This window comes from Naegleria lovaniensis (genome assembly GCF_003324165.1).
Source record: "Naegleria lovaniensis strain ATCC 30569 chromosome Unknown tig025, whole genome shotgun sequence".
NCBI lineage: Eukaryota > Heterolobosea > Eutetramitea > Acrasida > Naegleriidae > Naegleria > Naegleria lovaniensis.
Genome location: NW_025407847.1, coordinates 109,468 through 122,150, shown reverse-complemented (window position 1 = coordinate 122,150; position 12,683 = coordinate 109,468). Strand labels below are relative to the sequence as shown.

General features: G+C 37.8%; 8 protein-coding genes across 8 annotated transcripts; 6 read left to right on the top strand and 2 right to left on the bottom strand.

Moving 5' to 3' along the window:
• Positions 1–15: 15 nt before the first annotated feature.
• On the top strand, positions 16–2,976 carry C9374_005699 (uncharacterized protein; the record flags this gene model as incomplete). The annotated part of the gene is made up of 3 exons (XM_044695477.1): positions 16–1,145; positions 1,191–1,942; positions 1,982–2,976. The coding sequence occupies 3 exons, from the start codon at positions 16–18 to the stop codon at positions 2,974–2,976; spliced, it is 2,877 nt and encodes a 958-aa protein (XP_044547586.1).
• Positions 2,977–3,372: 396 nt separating this feature from the next.
• C9374_005698 (uncharacterized protein) lies at positions 3,373–3,957 on the bottom strand (the record flags this gene model as incomplete). Its single annotated transcript, XM_044695476.1, has 1 exon — positions 3,373–3,957. One exon carries the CDS (start codon positions 3,955–3,957, stop codon positions 3,373–3,375), a length of 585 nt encoding a protein of 194 aa, XP_044547585.1.
• A 397-nt stretch (positions 3,958–4,354) lies between these two features.
• On the top strand, positions 4,355–5,049 carry C9374_005697 (uncharacterized protein; the record flags this gene model as incomplete). Its single annotated transcript, XM_044695475.1, has 2 exons — positions 4,355–4,357; positions 4,459–5,049. The coding sequence occupies 2 exons, from the start codon at positions 4,355–4,357 to the stop codon at positions 5,047–5,049; spliced, it is 594 nt and encodes a 197-aa protein (XP_044547584.1).
• A 447-nt stretch (positions 5,050–5,496) lies between these two features.
• Positions 5,497–7,288, top strand: C9374_005696 (uncharacterized protein; the record flags this gene model as incomplete). Its single annotated transcript, XM_044695474.1, has 2 exons — positions 5,497–5,896; positions 5,955–7,288. 2 exons carry the CDS (start codon positions 5,497–5,499, stop codon positions 7,286–7,288), a joined length of 1,734 nt encoding a protein of 577 aa, XP_044547583.1.
• Positions 7,289–7,466: 178 nt separating this feature from the next.
• C9374_005695 (uncharacterized protein) lies at positions 7,467–8,900 on the top strand (the record flags this gene model as incomplete). The annotated part of the gene is made up of 1 exon (XM_044695473.1): positions 7,467–8,900. One exon carries the CDS (start codon positions 7,467–7,469, stop codon positions 8,898–8,900), a length of 1,434 nt encoding a protein of 477 aa, XP_044547582.1.
• A 175-nt stretch (positions 8,901–9,075) lies between these two features.
• C9374_005694 (uncharacterized protein) lies at positions 9,076–9,852 on the top strand (the record flags this gene model as incomplete). The annotated part of the gene is made up of 1 exon (XM_044695472.1): positions 9,076–9,852. One exon carries the CDS (start codon positions 9,076–9,078, stop codon positions 9,850–9,852), a length of 777 nt encoding a protein of 258 aa, XP_044547581.1.
• A 37-nt stretch (positions 9,853–9,889) lies between these two features.
• C9374_005693 (uncharacterized protein) lies at positions 9,890–10,424 on the bottom strand (the record flags this gene model as incomplete). Its single annotated transcript, XM_044695471.1, has 2 exons — positions 9,890–10,336; positions 10,422–10,424. 2 exons carry the CDS (start codon positions 10,422–10,424, stop codon positions 9,890–9,892), a joined length of 450 nt encoding a protein of 149 aa, XP_044547580.1.
• Positions 10,425–10,742: 318 nt separating this feature from the next.
• C9374_005692 (uncharacterized protein) lies at positions 10,743–12,327 on the top strand (the record flags this gene model as incomplete). The annotated part of the gene is made up of 4 exons (XM_044695470.1): positions 10,743–11,329; positions 11,440–11,532; positions 11,602–12,015; positions 12,075–12,327. The coding sequence occupies 4 exons, from the start codon at positions 10,743–10,745 to the stop codon at positions 12,325–12,327; spliced, it is 1,347 nt and encodes a 448-aa protein (XP_044547579.1).
• Between the last annotated feature and the right edge of the window lie 356 nt (positions 12,328–12,683).

The following is a 12,683-nucleotide window of genomic DNA, read 5'->3' as shown; positions in this document are numbered from 1 at the left end:
TTCGCACAGAAAAAAATGAGCCTAGATTTGACATCCTCGTTGTCTACCTCACTTCCGTCATCACACAGGCAAAACAAATATGATTCAAAATCAAAATGTCTTACGGAAAGAAGGGTGAAGCGAGAGTTGATGTTATGGAACGGCACAGCGACGAATTTAGAGGATCAAAAATTCAGTTTTGGGAGCAATACCAATCGGATGCAATCAATCGTCATCATCAATGAAGATGATCTAAATTCAGAAAAAATTATTACAGCTTTACATCTATCAGACAAGCTGATACATATTCTTGTGAATTACGAATTAAAACAAATAATAAGATTTTCTTCAAACGATGTGAAAATCCTATGTTACCATATGTATCAAAGAAAGAAGAACAAGATATCAATTATATTAAGTTGTTCCGATGATAATATCTATTTATTTGAAATTTTAAAGAAAGAGAAAAAGAGAAAAAACGCTCAAAGAAAATCCACTCAATCTACACCGAAACAAACCTCTTCCATTTTCTCAAGAGTAGATTCGAGTGATGCAAAAAACTTTCAATCTGAATGGAGAGATTACTTTATATCCAGTGAAGGAATTATTATTAAGGACATATCTGACACTGACGTGTTGCAACAGCTTCCAGAGTCTATTTATCAAATTCAATCTATTGAGCCAGAAGCAATACAAAATCTTTTTAGTGAAGATGCAAAGAGAGGAGGCAAACACATTTTATTGCTATCCAAAATGCAGATTTACAAATTGTTTCAAGACGAGGAAACAGATGAGTTAGTACTTGCCCCTCTTTGTAAAGCGCCCTCAACATTTCATTCAAGAGTGAATTGTCTTTATTACTCATCCAACACCAGCAAAATATCTCAACTCTCGGACCAAAATAGTTACATTCTTACTGAAGAGTTTTTTCAAGCACTCTTTGGAAGCGAATTTATTTTAATGACATCCTGTATTTGTTTGGTTGGTTGTGAAAATGGAAGAGTTTTTTGCTTTCCTTCAAATAAGAATATTATTGAGAGATTTTCAGAAATGAGCTGTTATAGAACAATTTTAACTGTAAGAAATTCTGTACAAAATATAATACCACTATCAATATCTGGCACTAACACTAGCAATGAAAAGTGCAACTCAATTATTTGTGTTAGGTATGTAGACCGTAACGCCATTGACTATTCTAACCTTCAAAATAGCCATGAGGGACACATAGTATTGTTATACCATGACGGAGAACAAATTATCAAACGGTCCTGTTTTATTAACCTCAAAATAGCTTCTTCAATTGTAGTCAAAAACCAATTGATTGTTTCCAATGACATCGGCTCTCTATTTTCATTCACAATTTACAATAAGATACCATCGAATGATGCATTGACAAAGACGTCTACAACCATTAAATTATTTGATTCTGTGGAAGTTAGAGAAATACCATCAGAATCAAATATTGCAATTTTACATGAGCTCAAAGCTAGGAAGTATCAACCTTTCAACGTTCTTTCATTCCCTAACACGGAATTATCTTTTTCACAACTAAAGCTCACTTCTCTTGACGAAAAGAAAAGGAACATGAGAGCTAAAGGCGCATGTACTATATTTACAAAATCTGGAAATGTGGATCATATCATAATACCATCACATACTGCTATAGACGATTGGTTGTGTCACTCTGTTGCTTCGAATCGATTACAAAATGGAGTTCGGGAAATGATACAACAAGTGGACGAGAGTTTTAGTAAATTAGATGGAGCCAAAAGAGAACAAGACCACTTAAACAGAGAAATTTACACACTTAATACTGCTATGCATCTTCTCCATGAATGGAAGGAACAAGGAAAGAAACTTGCAAGCAACATCAAATGCTTTACACGGAAAGAAGACATGCAAACTGTAATGGAATGTACTGTGAATAATGGAACAGATTTCGTATTGACCAATCAGTGGACAAGTAAGTAGTTTTCAATGATCTCAATTTCTCAACTTGTAGTTATTGTAATGGTCGAATGGAGCAACCACAAGTTAGAGTGTTACTCTTTTCCTATCAATCATTTAGAAAGTCGGAGCACATGGACGAGAACTATTCTACTCTCGCCTCAAAGCGGCTATTCGTCATTTAACATCAGCGTTATACTCTCGTTCAATCAAACAGAAGGCCATTTTTCACTAGTTCTTAAAGACCAAAAATTTAATATGATGGATTTACTTGATATTCATTTAGAACACTCGAACTCTCTGAGATTTATTTCTGCTCCATTATCCAACACAATGAACCCTTCAAAGCGTATCCGTCATCTATTTCGAAAACATTACAAAAGCATTCCTTATTTGGACCACTTAAATCCACTGCTGACAAGTACAATTTCGCACACTTTCAAGCTGAAGGTGAATCCCCTTGAGGAAAGATATACAATGAACTGGGAAAATATGTTGAGAATACCTCTTGAAGAAATATCTAGCCTGAGCCAAGATGATTGGGTATCACTTGTTGATCGTAGAGATGCCAAACTGTCCTCCAACAACTTTTCGACGCCATCATTATTAAGAACTCCAAATGGAGAGGATGTAAAGCTCAAGATTTCAACTTGTCTTGGAGGGCAAGGGTTTGAAGTGATTCTCCAGAGCAATCAATTTGGAAGCCTTCTTGCTTCCAGAACATCCTTTTTGGAAAAGCTAAAGCACTATCTATTGGTACGGCAAAAAATTGACTTTACTCTTGCTTCATATCCAAGAGTTACTCCAAAAGAGGAAATTATTGAAACAATCAAAGCCATGCAAAACATTCAAACATCAGCTTCTCGATTGCTTGCAGAATTCGAGCAACTCGAAAAATCTTGGCACAACATCCTTGTCAATAACCACTCGGAAAGTGCAATGAACTCATCAAATGTTTCATTGTTGCCCCTTATCCATCAATCGAACAGTCTGGATAAGAAAATAGTTGAGACTTTGAAAGAGTTGAGACAGACCAAGTGTGCTCTGTGAGCAAGTCCCTTGCATTGTAAACTTTTATCTTTAGTTGACCAGCATTGATTAAAATTTTCGTTTGAAAAAAATACGCCACAATCACACCAAGGTTAGTGTCATTTTTTGTTTGATTTTTGATGGCTTGAACAAGTACCTCATCAGTGAAACAAAGACAACATGGGCTACGAAAATATCTGGTTCTCTCACCCAAAGAACAACGCAAAGGGTGCTAGAAGATGCAAGGTTTGCGGTAACAGAAAGGGTTTGATCCGCAAGTATGGTCTCGGACTCTGCAGACAATGCTTCAGAGAAAATGCTTCTCTCATCGGTTTCACAAAGACCAAGTAAACCCATCATTCACAACAATAAAATTAACAAATTATTATTGTCGTTTGTTTATTGTGAGTCATGGTCTCAAAACACTTTGCTTTCAATCTTGGATTGGGCAAAGAATTGTTTGGCCTTTCCACCAGGGAAGTTGTACTCAATATCATATCCTTCAGTGACTGGGAAGTGAACTGCATTCTTGGCTTGAATCGCTGGTACAGCACCAAATGGTGGCACTACACCTGGAAAGGCGTTATTGACACCCAAGATGGCACCATTCCAAGCAGGGAATGCAAAGCCGTTGTTTCCAAAAGCTCCAAATAACAAGTTGCCATTTTGCAGACCAGGAAACATCATGGCTTGATTGAGGCCGTTTTGAAAGAACAAGGCATTGTTGAAAGGGTTGAGTTGTGCGTTCCAAAACACACCATTATTGCCATTCCAAATGTTCGTCTTCCAAAAACTGGCTGGTATGTTCGTTCCAAACGGAAATTGATTCACAAAGAATGCATTTGGATTTGCCCACCATGTGTTTACAATTGGAGCTGTGCTGGTATCTTTTGTGTCTAATGCATCCTTCTTATCACCTGAATAAAGTTCTGCGTTTGTGAATACTGAGAAGGCATACACTGTCACAACAAAAACAAAAGCGGATTTCAAAAGCTTTGTCATGGTGAAAGGGGAATGTGTTTTAAAAATTGAGGATCTGTCGAGGTATTTTCTTCAAGTGTTGTACCGTTGAGTCTCAGATAACGCTAACACCTCATATCTTCTCATCATTCATACCTTTTGAGGAACATTTATTAATGCGACAATTTAACTCGAAAGATGCATTGCCATAATGTCACCTCAAAAAATATGTATTGTTTTGGAGTAACAGGGATCTGGTGGACTAAGAACTCCACAACCAGCATGTCACAAGCTTTTGGCGCCCTTTACGTTTACAGGCGGGTTGTATTATCGAAAAAAATTTAAAAAAATTGGAAACATTTCGTAAATTGAACTTTGGAGTGTCATTCCGTAATTATCAACAAAACTGAGGATTGTCGTTTAATTTTGTATATAAAAGATGGTATGTGATGAGTAAAGACATATTGGAAATTGATCGGAATTTATATTGTGGATCGGAATGTTTAATATTTATCGTTGTTAATAACTCTCCACCGAAAATAGGTGTTCTTCTTGAGAGATGCAGTAAAAGCGTGGGAGGAAAAGACCGGGCAAAAAGTGGGAGAGGCTGAACAAATAATGTTATATGGGTGGGTGCCTCCGATTGAAAAGATGGACACAACTGTGGCCCAAATGAAAAATTGTAAAAGACTTGCACTGTCAACAAATTGTATAGACAGAATAGGAGGTCTGCAAGGACTAGTTTCCTTAGAAATACTGTCACTTTCAAGAAATCAAATCAAGAGATTAGAAAACTTGGAGGCTGTGGCCCCAACGCTGGAACAATTATGGCTCTCATACAACAATTTGACGTCTTTGGCAGGGATTGAGAAATTGAAGAAACTAAAAGTATTATATTGTGGAAATAACAAAATTAGCTCATGGTCGGAGGTGGACCGACTTAAGGAGCTTCCAGAGCTTGAAGATTTGTTGCTTCAAGGAAACCCTTTAGAAAAGAATTCAAAAGATAACGGAGAAAACTGGAGAATTGAGGTGTTGAGGAGATTACCAACACTCAAAAAACTTGACGGAAGGTCCTTTGATTTGGCAGAGCGAGAACAGGCTGAAGGAGCTCGTAAGGACATGGGTGAATAAACCTTTGCTTACATAGAGCAGTCTACAATCCTGTTATTGCTTTCTTGAAATGGAATACAATCATCAAGGATTCATTTCTTGAAATTATCCATTCTTGAACATTCACCCATTACTTCCCATGAATTTATCCTATTCACCTTTTTTTACCTCGTTACTTCTCGGACTCGTTACTCGACGAAACAGCGCTTGAAATTGACTGAAGACCCAGAGCACTCGCATTTTTGGCTTTTTTGGTCGAATCCCACAACCACATCAAAAAATCATTCGACAAGTCTCTCTCGCTCGGACACGCAACAGTTCTCTTGAATAGGCTTGTTGCTTTACGATCATACCAACACTTGAAAATCCTTGCGAGCTAATAATCATCCAGTGCTCACTCCACATTCCTTCCAATTTTGCTCCGTTACTACACCAAAAAACCATAAAATTAATAATTCATCACTCACAATGGAGTCTCAAGAACGTCTTGAAAATTCTTCATCCGAATTTGCGTATCAACAACAGGAATTCAAACCCTCTTCTCAGACGCAGGAAGCAATCAACCACGCAAGCAATGATATCAAGGAACCAAATACTGTATCAACAGAGTCAAAGAATTCATCATCAGATTCGAACATGGCCTCTGCCAAGAAAGGTCCAAAGGTTTTATGTGGCTTTATTAGAACAGACAGGTATTTGGGCATTATTGAGCTCAAAAAAGGCGTCACTTGGGTGAACATAACATGCTACTACGCTTTAACCATTGTCCTCATTGGTATTTTCGTTTTCATAAATGCAATGGCAAGTTACGTCTTTGAGGCTTATTTAAGAGGCCACGTAAGAAGGCAAGATCAGGGCAAATTAGCAGGTATGTACCAGTTATTGTGAACGATGATGAGCACTCATCATTTTCTCTGTACGAACAGGCGATCTTTCTTTCTACAATGAAATTTGCATCATTGTTTTTGGAATGTTTTGGGGAATTCTGACAGACCTTTTGAAAGGAAGAAAATTTGTGTACATGGTTGGATTTTTGTTGATGGCACTTGGCCTCTTCTTGTACACATTTGCCTTGACTCCAGGTCAATTAATTTTATACAGAATAATTTTTGCCATAGGTGCAGCAAGTACCAGTAGTATGCTTACTGCCATTTTGGGAGACTACGTGAAAAATAAGGACAGAGGAAAAGCCTCTGGTCTTCTTGGACTTTGTTCTGGTCTAGGAGCTGTTTTATCTGCTTTGGTTTATTTGAAAATACCACAATGGATTCAATCTGCAAACCCATCAATTCCTTCTGGCCAAGCTGGGTTTATTTCATTTATTGTCATGTCCTTATTCTGTGTGGTTGCAATGTGTGCCCTGATGATCTTTTACAAAGGAAAGATTTTCCCTATCTGTGAAAACTATTTTGCCAAGAAAAAGACAAAAAATATTGACGGAATTGAGAGTAGCTCAGACGAAGAGTCTGATTCTGATGAGCCATCAGATAATGTATTTGTTAGATATTTAAAAAGAATTAGGGATGTTTTGATTCAAGGCTTGTTTAAAGCTCCTGCAAAAAGACCATCTCTCATTTTAGCTTATGCATCCAGTTTTGTTGCAAGAGGTGATGCAACATTGATCACTACATTTATTACATTATGGGTGTCCCAACAAATGATTAATGATCATGACTCCTCAAAGGCAGACGCTATTGCAAGAGGAGGTACAATTTCTGGTATTTGTCAAACTTTTGCCCTTGTAGCTGCACCGTTTGTAGGAGTTTTTGCTGATTTGAGATTTAGAAGAAAGAAGCAAGACACCACTGAACAAACCACAGATACTTTCATCAGAAAGATGTCAAGATTAATTACTATGGCAGTAGTCTCAATAATATCTGGCGTTGGATACACAATGTTATCATTGCTCTCAGATGTGACAGGCGGATTTGTGTACTTGCCAATTGCTTTGATCGGTATTGGTGAGATTGGTGTTATTGTTTGCAGCCAAGTATTGGTAACTGCTGAATCTCCAAACAAAGTCAGAGGAAGTGTGAGTGGTATATTCACTTTGTTTGGTGCTGCAGGTATTCTGTTAGCCACCAAGGTTGGAGGAGTTCTCTACGATGATTGGAAACCAAGCGGACCATTCTTATTCTACGGTGTGGTCAACTTTGCTCTCTTTTTGTTGACTCTTGGCTTCATTGTTGGAAATGTCATTTATTACAAGGTTTACAAGAAGTTGAAAAAGGTATCACCAAAGGAGAGTCAATTACCATAAGCAACCAGAATAAATTTCTCAATTTCACTTAATCATAAATTCTTTGTCATCCTTTAACAATTAATTCTTCTCATTATATGATGACCCCAGTTCGCAACATCCAGAAAAGCTCAGTAACAAGAATTCAGATTTGCCAACGTCATCATTTTTGGCAAACCTTCAAAAATAATAGAGGCAAATGACCCTCGTCAAAAATCCCACTCGAGTTACTAACGTTGGCTCGCGAACGCCTGCTCAAGCTTCATCCTCCTCTTCAATACCGTCATCATCATCCAATGAAAAACCTCTCCGACATGTCTCAAGTGGCACTGAACGCGAGCGACATCTTTCCAAACGCTCAACCACAGCATCAACGAACAGCGTAAAGATTAAACAAGAAATGGTGATGAAACAAGAGAACAAAACACAAAAACCGATCATTAAGAATTCAAGAGCACGCACATCCAATTTGAATAACCATCATAACACCAATCCCATGAAAAACCCAGAAAACAGGACGGGTGATACCAGCGTGATGAGGCCTCTGAATGCACCCATCTCCGAAGCTATCCAGCAAAAGACCATCATGATGAAACAACAACAACAACAAGTGCTCAACACTTCCACCAGCTCTGCACCCACACTGGCGGCTACGACAAGTACTTCTCATTCCAATTCTGTGGTGGTATTACCAACAACAACCATAACCCCTACGCAAGCTCCACAACAACGATTGCCATTGAAGCAGCTTCTCGCCCAACTCGCTTGCATTGGAGATCAACAACTAAAGCAATCCCTTCAATGCGTATTGAAAGAGATTGATCAATATATTGAAGAGTCAGCATTCTCTACAATTCCACACTTGGTCGATCATTTCAACAAGATGCACATTTCCGAGGATGTGAACACCATTGTGAAAGCCTTCCAATATTTGAAAAACTTGGCCACACATGCAACTAATAAGATTCGAATGAATCCTCCCAATGCCTATTACGATCTCATGACTTGCTTACGAGTTGCCTATCATTTGAATACGCTCCGATGTCTCGACAAGATTATTGAGAGTGGAAGAAATAATTGCATTCGTAGATTTTTCCTTCTCAATACCGATTTATCATTGCTCTTTAATGAAACACCAAATAAGCAGAATCTAAAGACTGAGGGAATGAATACAGGTCCAACATTTTCCATTCCAAAGCCAGAACCTGTGAACCCTAACCCTTCTTCAACGAACTCGTTAATTCCTTCGGAAATAGAGAGTTTGTCACCAACACAACCACAACAACCATCTATGAGTCATCAACCAGAAACAACAGGACATGAATTAAAACCAACAAGTAACTCGAATTCAAATTCAGAACCTATCCAGCTAATGAATCTTCCTATTAAGCAAGAAACAACGATCAAGAGACAAAGAAAATTTACATCTCAAGTTAAAACAAGTCTCATTGTTTATTGGAATCAAAATCCAACAGAGAGTGGAACTGAATTCTTTCGATCAGAGACTAGAATGCGAAATTTCCTGAGGCATGCTTCTCTTGATGACTCGTACATGCAAGTGTTGAAACAAAACGCAGGATCAATTTTAATAGAATACGAAAATGCAAGGTCTGGCAATAATGGAGTGGCGTAAAACATGTTGATTGTATTTATACAATAGAATAAAGCATGATACTGTTTCTTAAAGGAGTGACAAGTTTTAGAATACGCGTACAAAAAACATAAAAACACTCTGCATTGTGTACCCAGAATAGCTTCCATAACCAATTGTTTGGCAAAACCAGCGACGATGGTTTCAGATCAAAAAAATGACTTCACAGCTTGGCAAACTTGGCATAACAAAAATTATTGAAGGCACTCTCGGAGCTAGAGGATTTAAAATTAAGTATAAATCTCAACAATGTTTGATTTCTCCATGGCATAATATCCCACTAAGAGCCTCTGAAAAGTTAAATCTATATCATTATTTGAATGAAATTCCTCTCGGAACACTTAAAAAGATGGAAGTAAACACCAAAGAAGAGCACAACCCAATCATACAAGACGAAAAGAAGGGAAAACTTAGAGAATTTACATACCGAGTAGACAAAGGAGGAATACCTTTCAATTATGGAATGCTTCCTCAAACTTGGGAAGATCCACACAAGATAATCCATGTGCCATTCGGTGGTGTTAAAGACGGAATTTATCAGCCAACAATTGCAGTCAAAGGTGATGGGGACCCCATAGATATTGTAGAAGTGAGTGACTATGCACTAGAAATGGGAGAGGTCTATACAGTGAAAATATTTGGAATTTTAGGAATGATTGATGAAGGAGAAATGGATTGGAAAGTGTTAGCAAAAGTTGTTACACCAGAAGAAGAACAGGCTTCACATTTCTCCCAAGACATTTACGACATTCCAAAGGGAAAGCTCCGTGACATTATTGACTGGTTCAGGATGTACAAAACTACGGATGGGAAACCTGAAAACCATTTTGCATTCCAGGATTCTTTTTTGGACCGTTCATACGCCACACACATCATTGAACAAACACACAAGCATTGGTCGGAAAGATTGCCTTCTGATGTAAAAGCTCAATAAACCAAAATTATTTAAATTATTATTTTTGTAAATTTATTTAAGCAGTGAGTTCACATACACCACCAACAGCCTTTATCTTCTCTTCGGCACTCTTGGAGAAAAGTCTTGCTCTGACAACGATTGGGATCTTTGGCAAATCACCTCTTCCAAGAACCTTGTCGAAACCAGCCTTGTGTGCATCAATGACGACAGCCTTGGTTCCGAATTTACCTTCCTTAGCTTGGTTGTATACTTGTTCACCTGCAATCTTCCACAATTCATCGAGATTGACACTTGTGGTCAAGAAGTGATTCTTGTTCATGTGGAATCTTCTGATACCAATCTTACCAAAGTAACCAGGGTGGAATCTATCAACCCAGATTCTGTGATGGTGTTGACCACCAGCCATACCACGACCACCAGGGTGTTTTCTGTGCTTACCAACACGACCGTGACCATGAGTAACGTGTCCTCTCAATTTTCTGCATTTCTTCTTTGTTGTGGCCTGTTATATTTGAAAGTAATAAGAATTTCATTGATGAAACAGAAGTCAATAATGAGACTAGCGAAGATGAGCGAGAGATACAAACCATTTTGATTTTGACGTATTTTTTTTCAACAAAAATTTTAGTTTTTCTAGTCAACCAACTTTACAAGTTTACAACAGTAGATACACTGTGGTGAAGAAAAGAAATTTGGTTCAAGACATTCAAAGTCCATCAATCGAATAGAGCAATCACTATCGTGTTTTAACATGCGTGTACTCACCAATGTGCTCACTTATCATGATGCTTTACAAACAAGTTGCCCGAAAAGGCAACCTTCATTGCTTGTCTTTCATTTTCTTTCTTCAACAACTGATTTATTGAGTTTAAAACAATTGCAAACATTCCTTCGACACCTCTAACTGCATGTCCGAAGCTAACGTGTATATTCTAGGAAGACATCTTACCAAGTCCTCCATACTGCCCAAAAACACAAATCAAGCATCGGGACAAGAGAGCTTTTCATTGACTTCCTACTCTCCTTCATCACCATGTTCGATAAACACTAACTCATTGTATCCCAATTTTACAAAAATCAATATTCCGAGTGATTGTGTAAATTATCGCAAAGAAGATGTAGACGTATTGACTTCAGCAATGACTTCTCATGTCGATCAAGTCTCGATTGGCTCCGATTTCATCATGATCCTTTTATCAGATGGTTCTCTTTATTCAATGGGAATTAACAGACCTTGCCATCACTTGGGATTCACCGATTCTTCACTGAACACTTTTGAGACGGCCAAAGTTTTATATTTAAACTCTCTCAAAGGTACACCAGTGAAATTGATCGCAAGCGGAGCATATTACACAATTTTGGCCACCAGGGATGATGACCTCTATGGAATTGGTAGCAATGATTATGGCCAATTTCATGTCAATGGATCAAGCTCACACAAACACAATGCAACACCATATTTCATTAATTATGGAAAGAAGCAGGGCGACAAAATGTAAGTGAATTTCACTCGTCTTGATCTTTTTTCAAACCATGATTTTTCGAATGGAATTTCCCTCATAAATAACGCAATCCTATTACCACAAAATGAATGCATCAAAACAGAACTCACATTGCATGTTGTTTTTCTTTTTCAATCATTGTCACAAATGGTACCGAGTTAAGGTTGGCAGGTCAAGATTGGGTTACAGATGGAGGGTAAGTACGGTGGTTTCCACCTTAAGGTAACAATTTCACACAATTTGATTTCAATTATGCCGCAAATAGAAGTCACAACTCGTACCTCGTTCATTCGAGACATGTGGCAAGTAATATTTTTCACACATTTAAATCACCTGTTCAAGAGGTTAGAGCTGGTGCATTTCACTTTGTTGCAGTACTTAAGGATGGAACTGTCTACGGCTCAGGATCTAACTCGAGAGAACAGCTCGGCCAATCTTTCACAAGAAATGGTATTCAACAAATAGCATTGAATCATCCATTAATGACAAGCGCTTGCTGTGGGTCTGATTGTTGTTTACTCATTTCTAATAACGGAGAGATTCAAAAATTGGGAGAATCAAGATATGGATTTCTAGAGGAATCTCTTTTCAAAAATTTAGAAAATTACAAGGACGCAACCAATATTCAAATGTGTGAGCAGTTGCTGGGTATGATCGGAAAACGAGGAATTCATTTAAGGTAGGTTGTTAAATTGGCATTCATATTTTACTTATTGAGTAACATTACCTTCCACACAGAGGTAATAATAACACATTCTGGATTGGGAATGTAGACGAAGAGTTTTGTCAAGTGGATTTGCCCTTTGAGGCCCTTTTTAACACATCAGTGTCACACGAGTATGTTGGAGCTTGTGCCAGATACTATCACATTGCATTCTTCTTAAGATATAGCAAGAGTGTTACAAAACATTTTATGTTCATGAAAAGAAGGATCAATAACTTTGGCCTTAGCGATATTACTGTAATCACTTCCTCGTATGGGTTCTATTGATCAACTTGGGTGTCTAGTAACAAATACATAGCTTTTGATAAATTTCCTTGTTTGATGAAAAAGCAAGGTTAACCAAAAATCAAGCGAGTTTCCTTATCAGAGATCAAGTCGGTTTGTATTAATACAAGAGTATGGCTCACACTACCAAACATTGTAGACTTTCAAGGGTTCTTGAGAATGAATAAAATTACACTTTCGCAATGCAATCAAGGAAGAATGTGTCATGTACAACACATTTGAAAAACACTCAACAAAGCCAATCTTCACAATGATCTTAATTGAGGAAAAACCATTCACATATTAACATCCAATGATTACAATGGAGAGCAATCCCTTATTCATATTAATACTTTCTT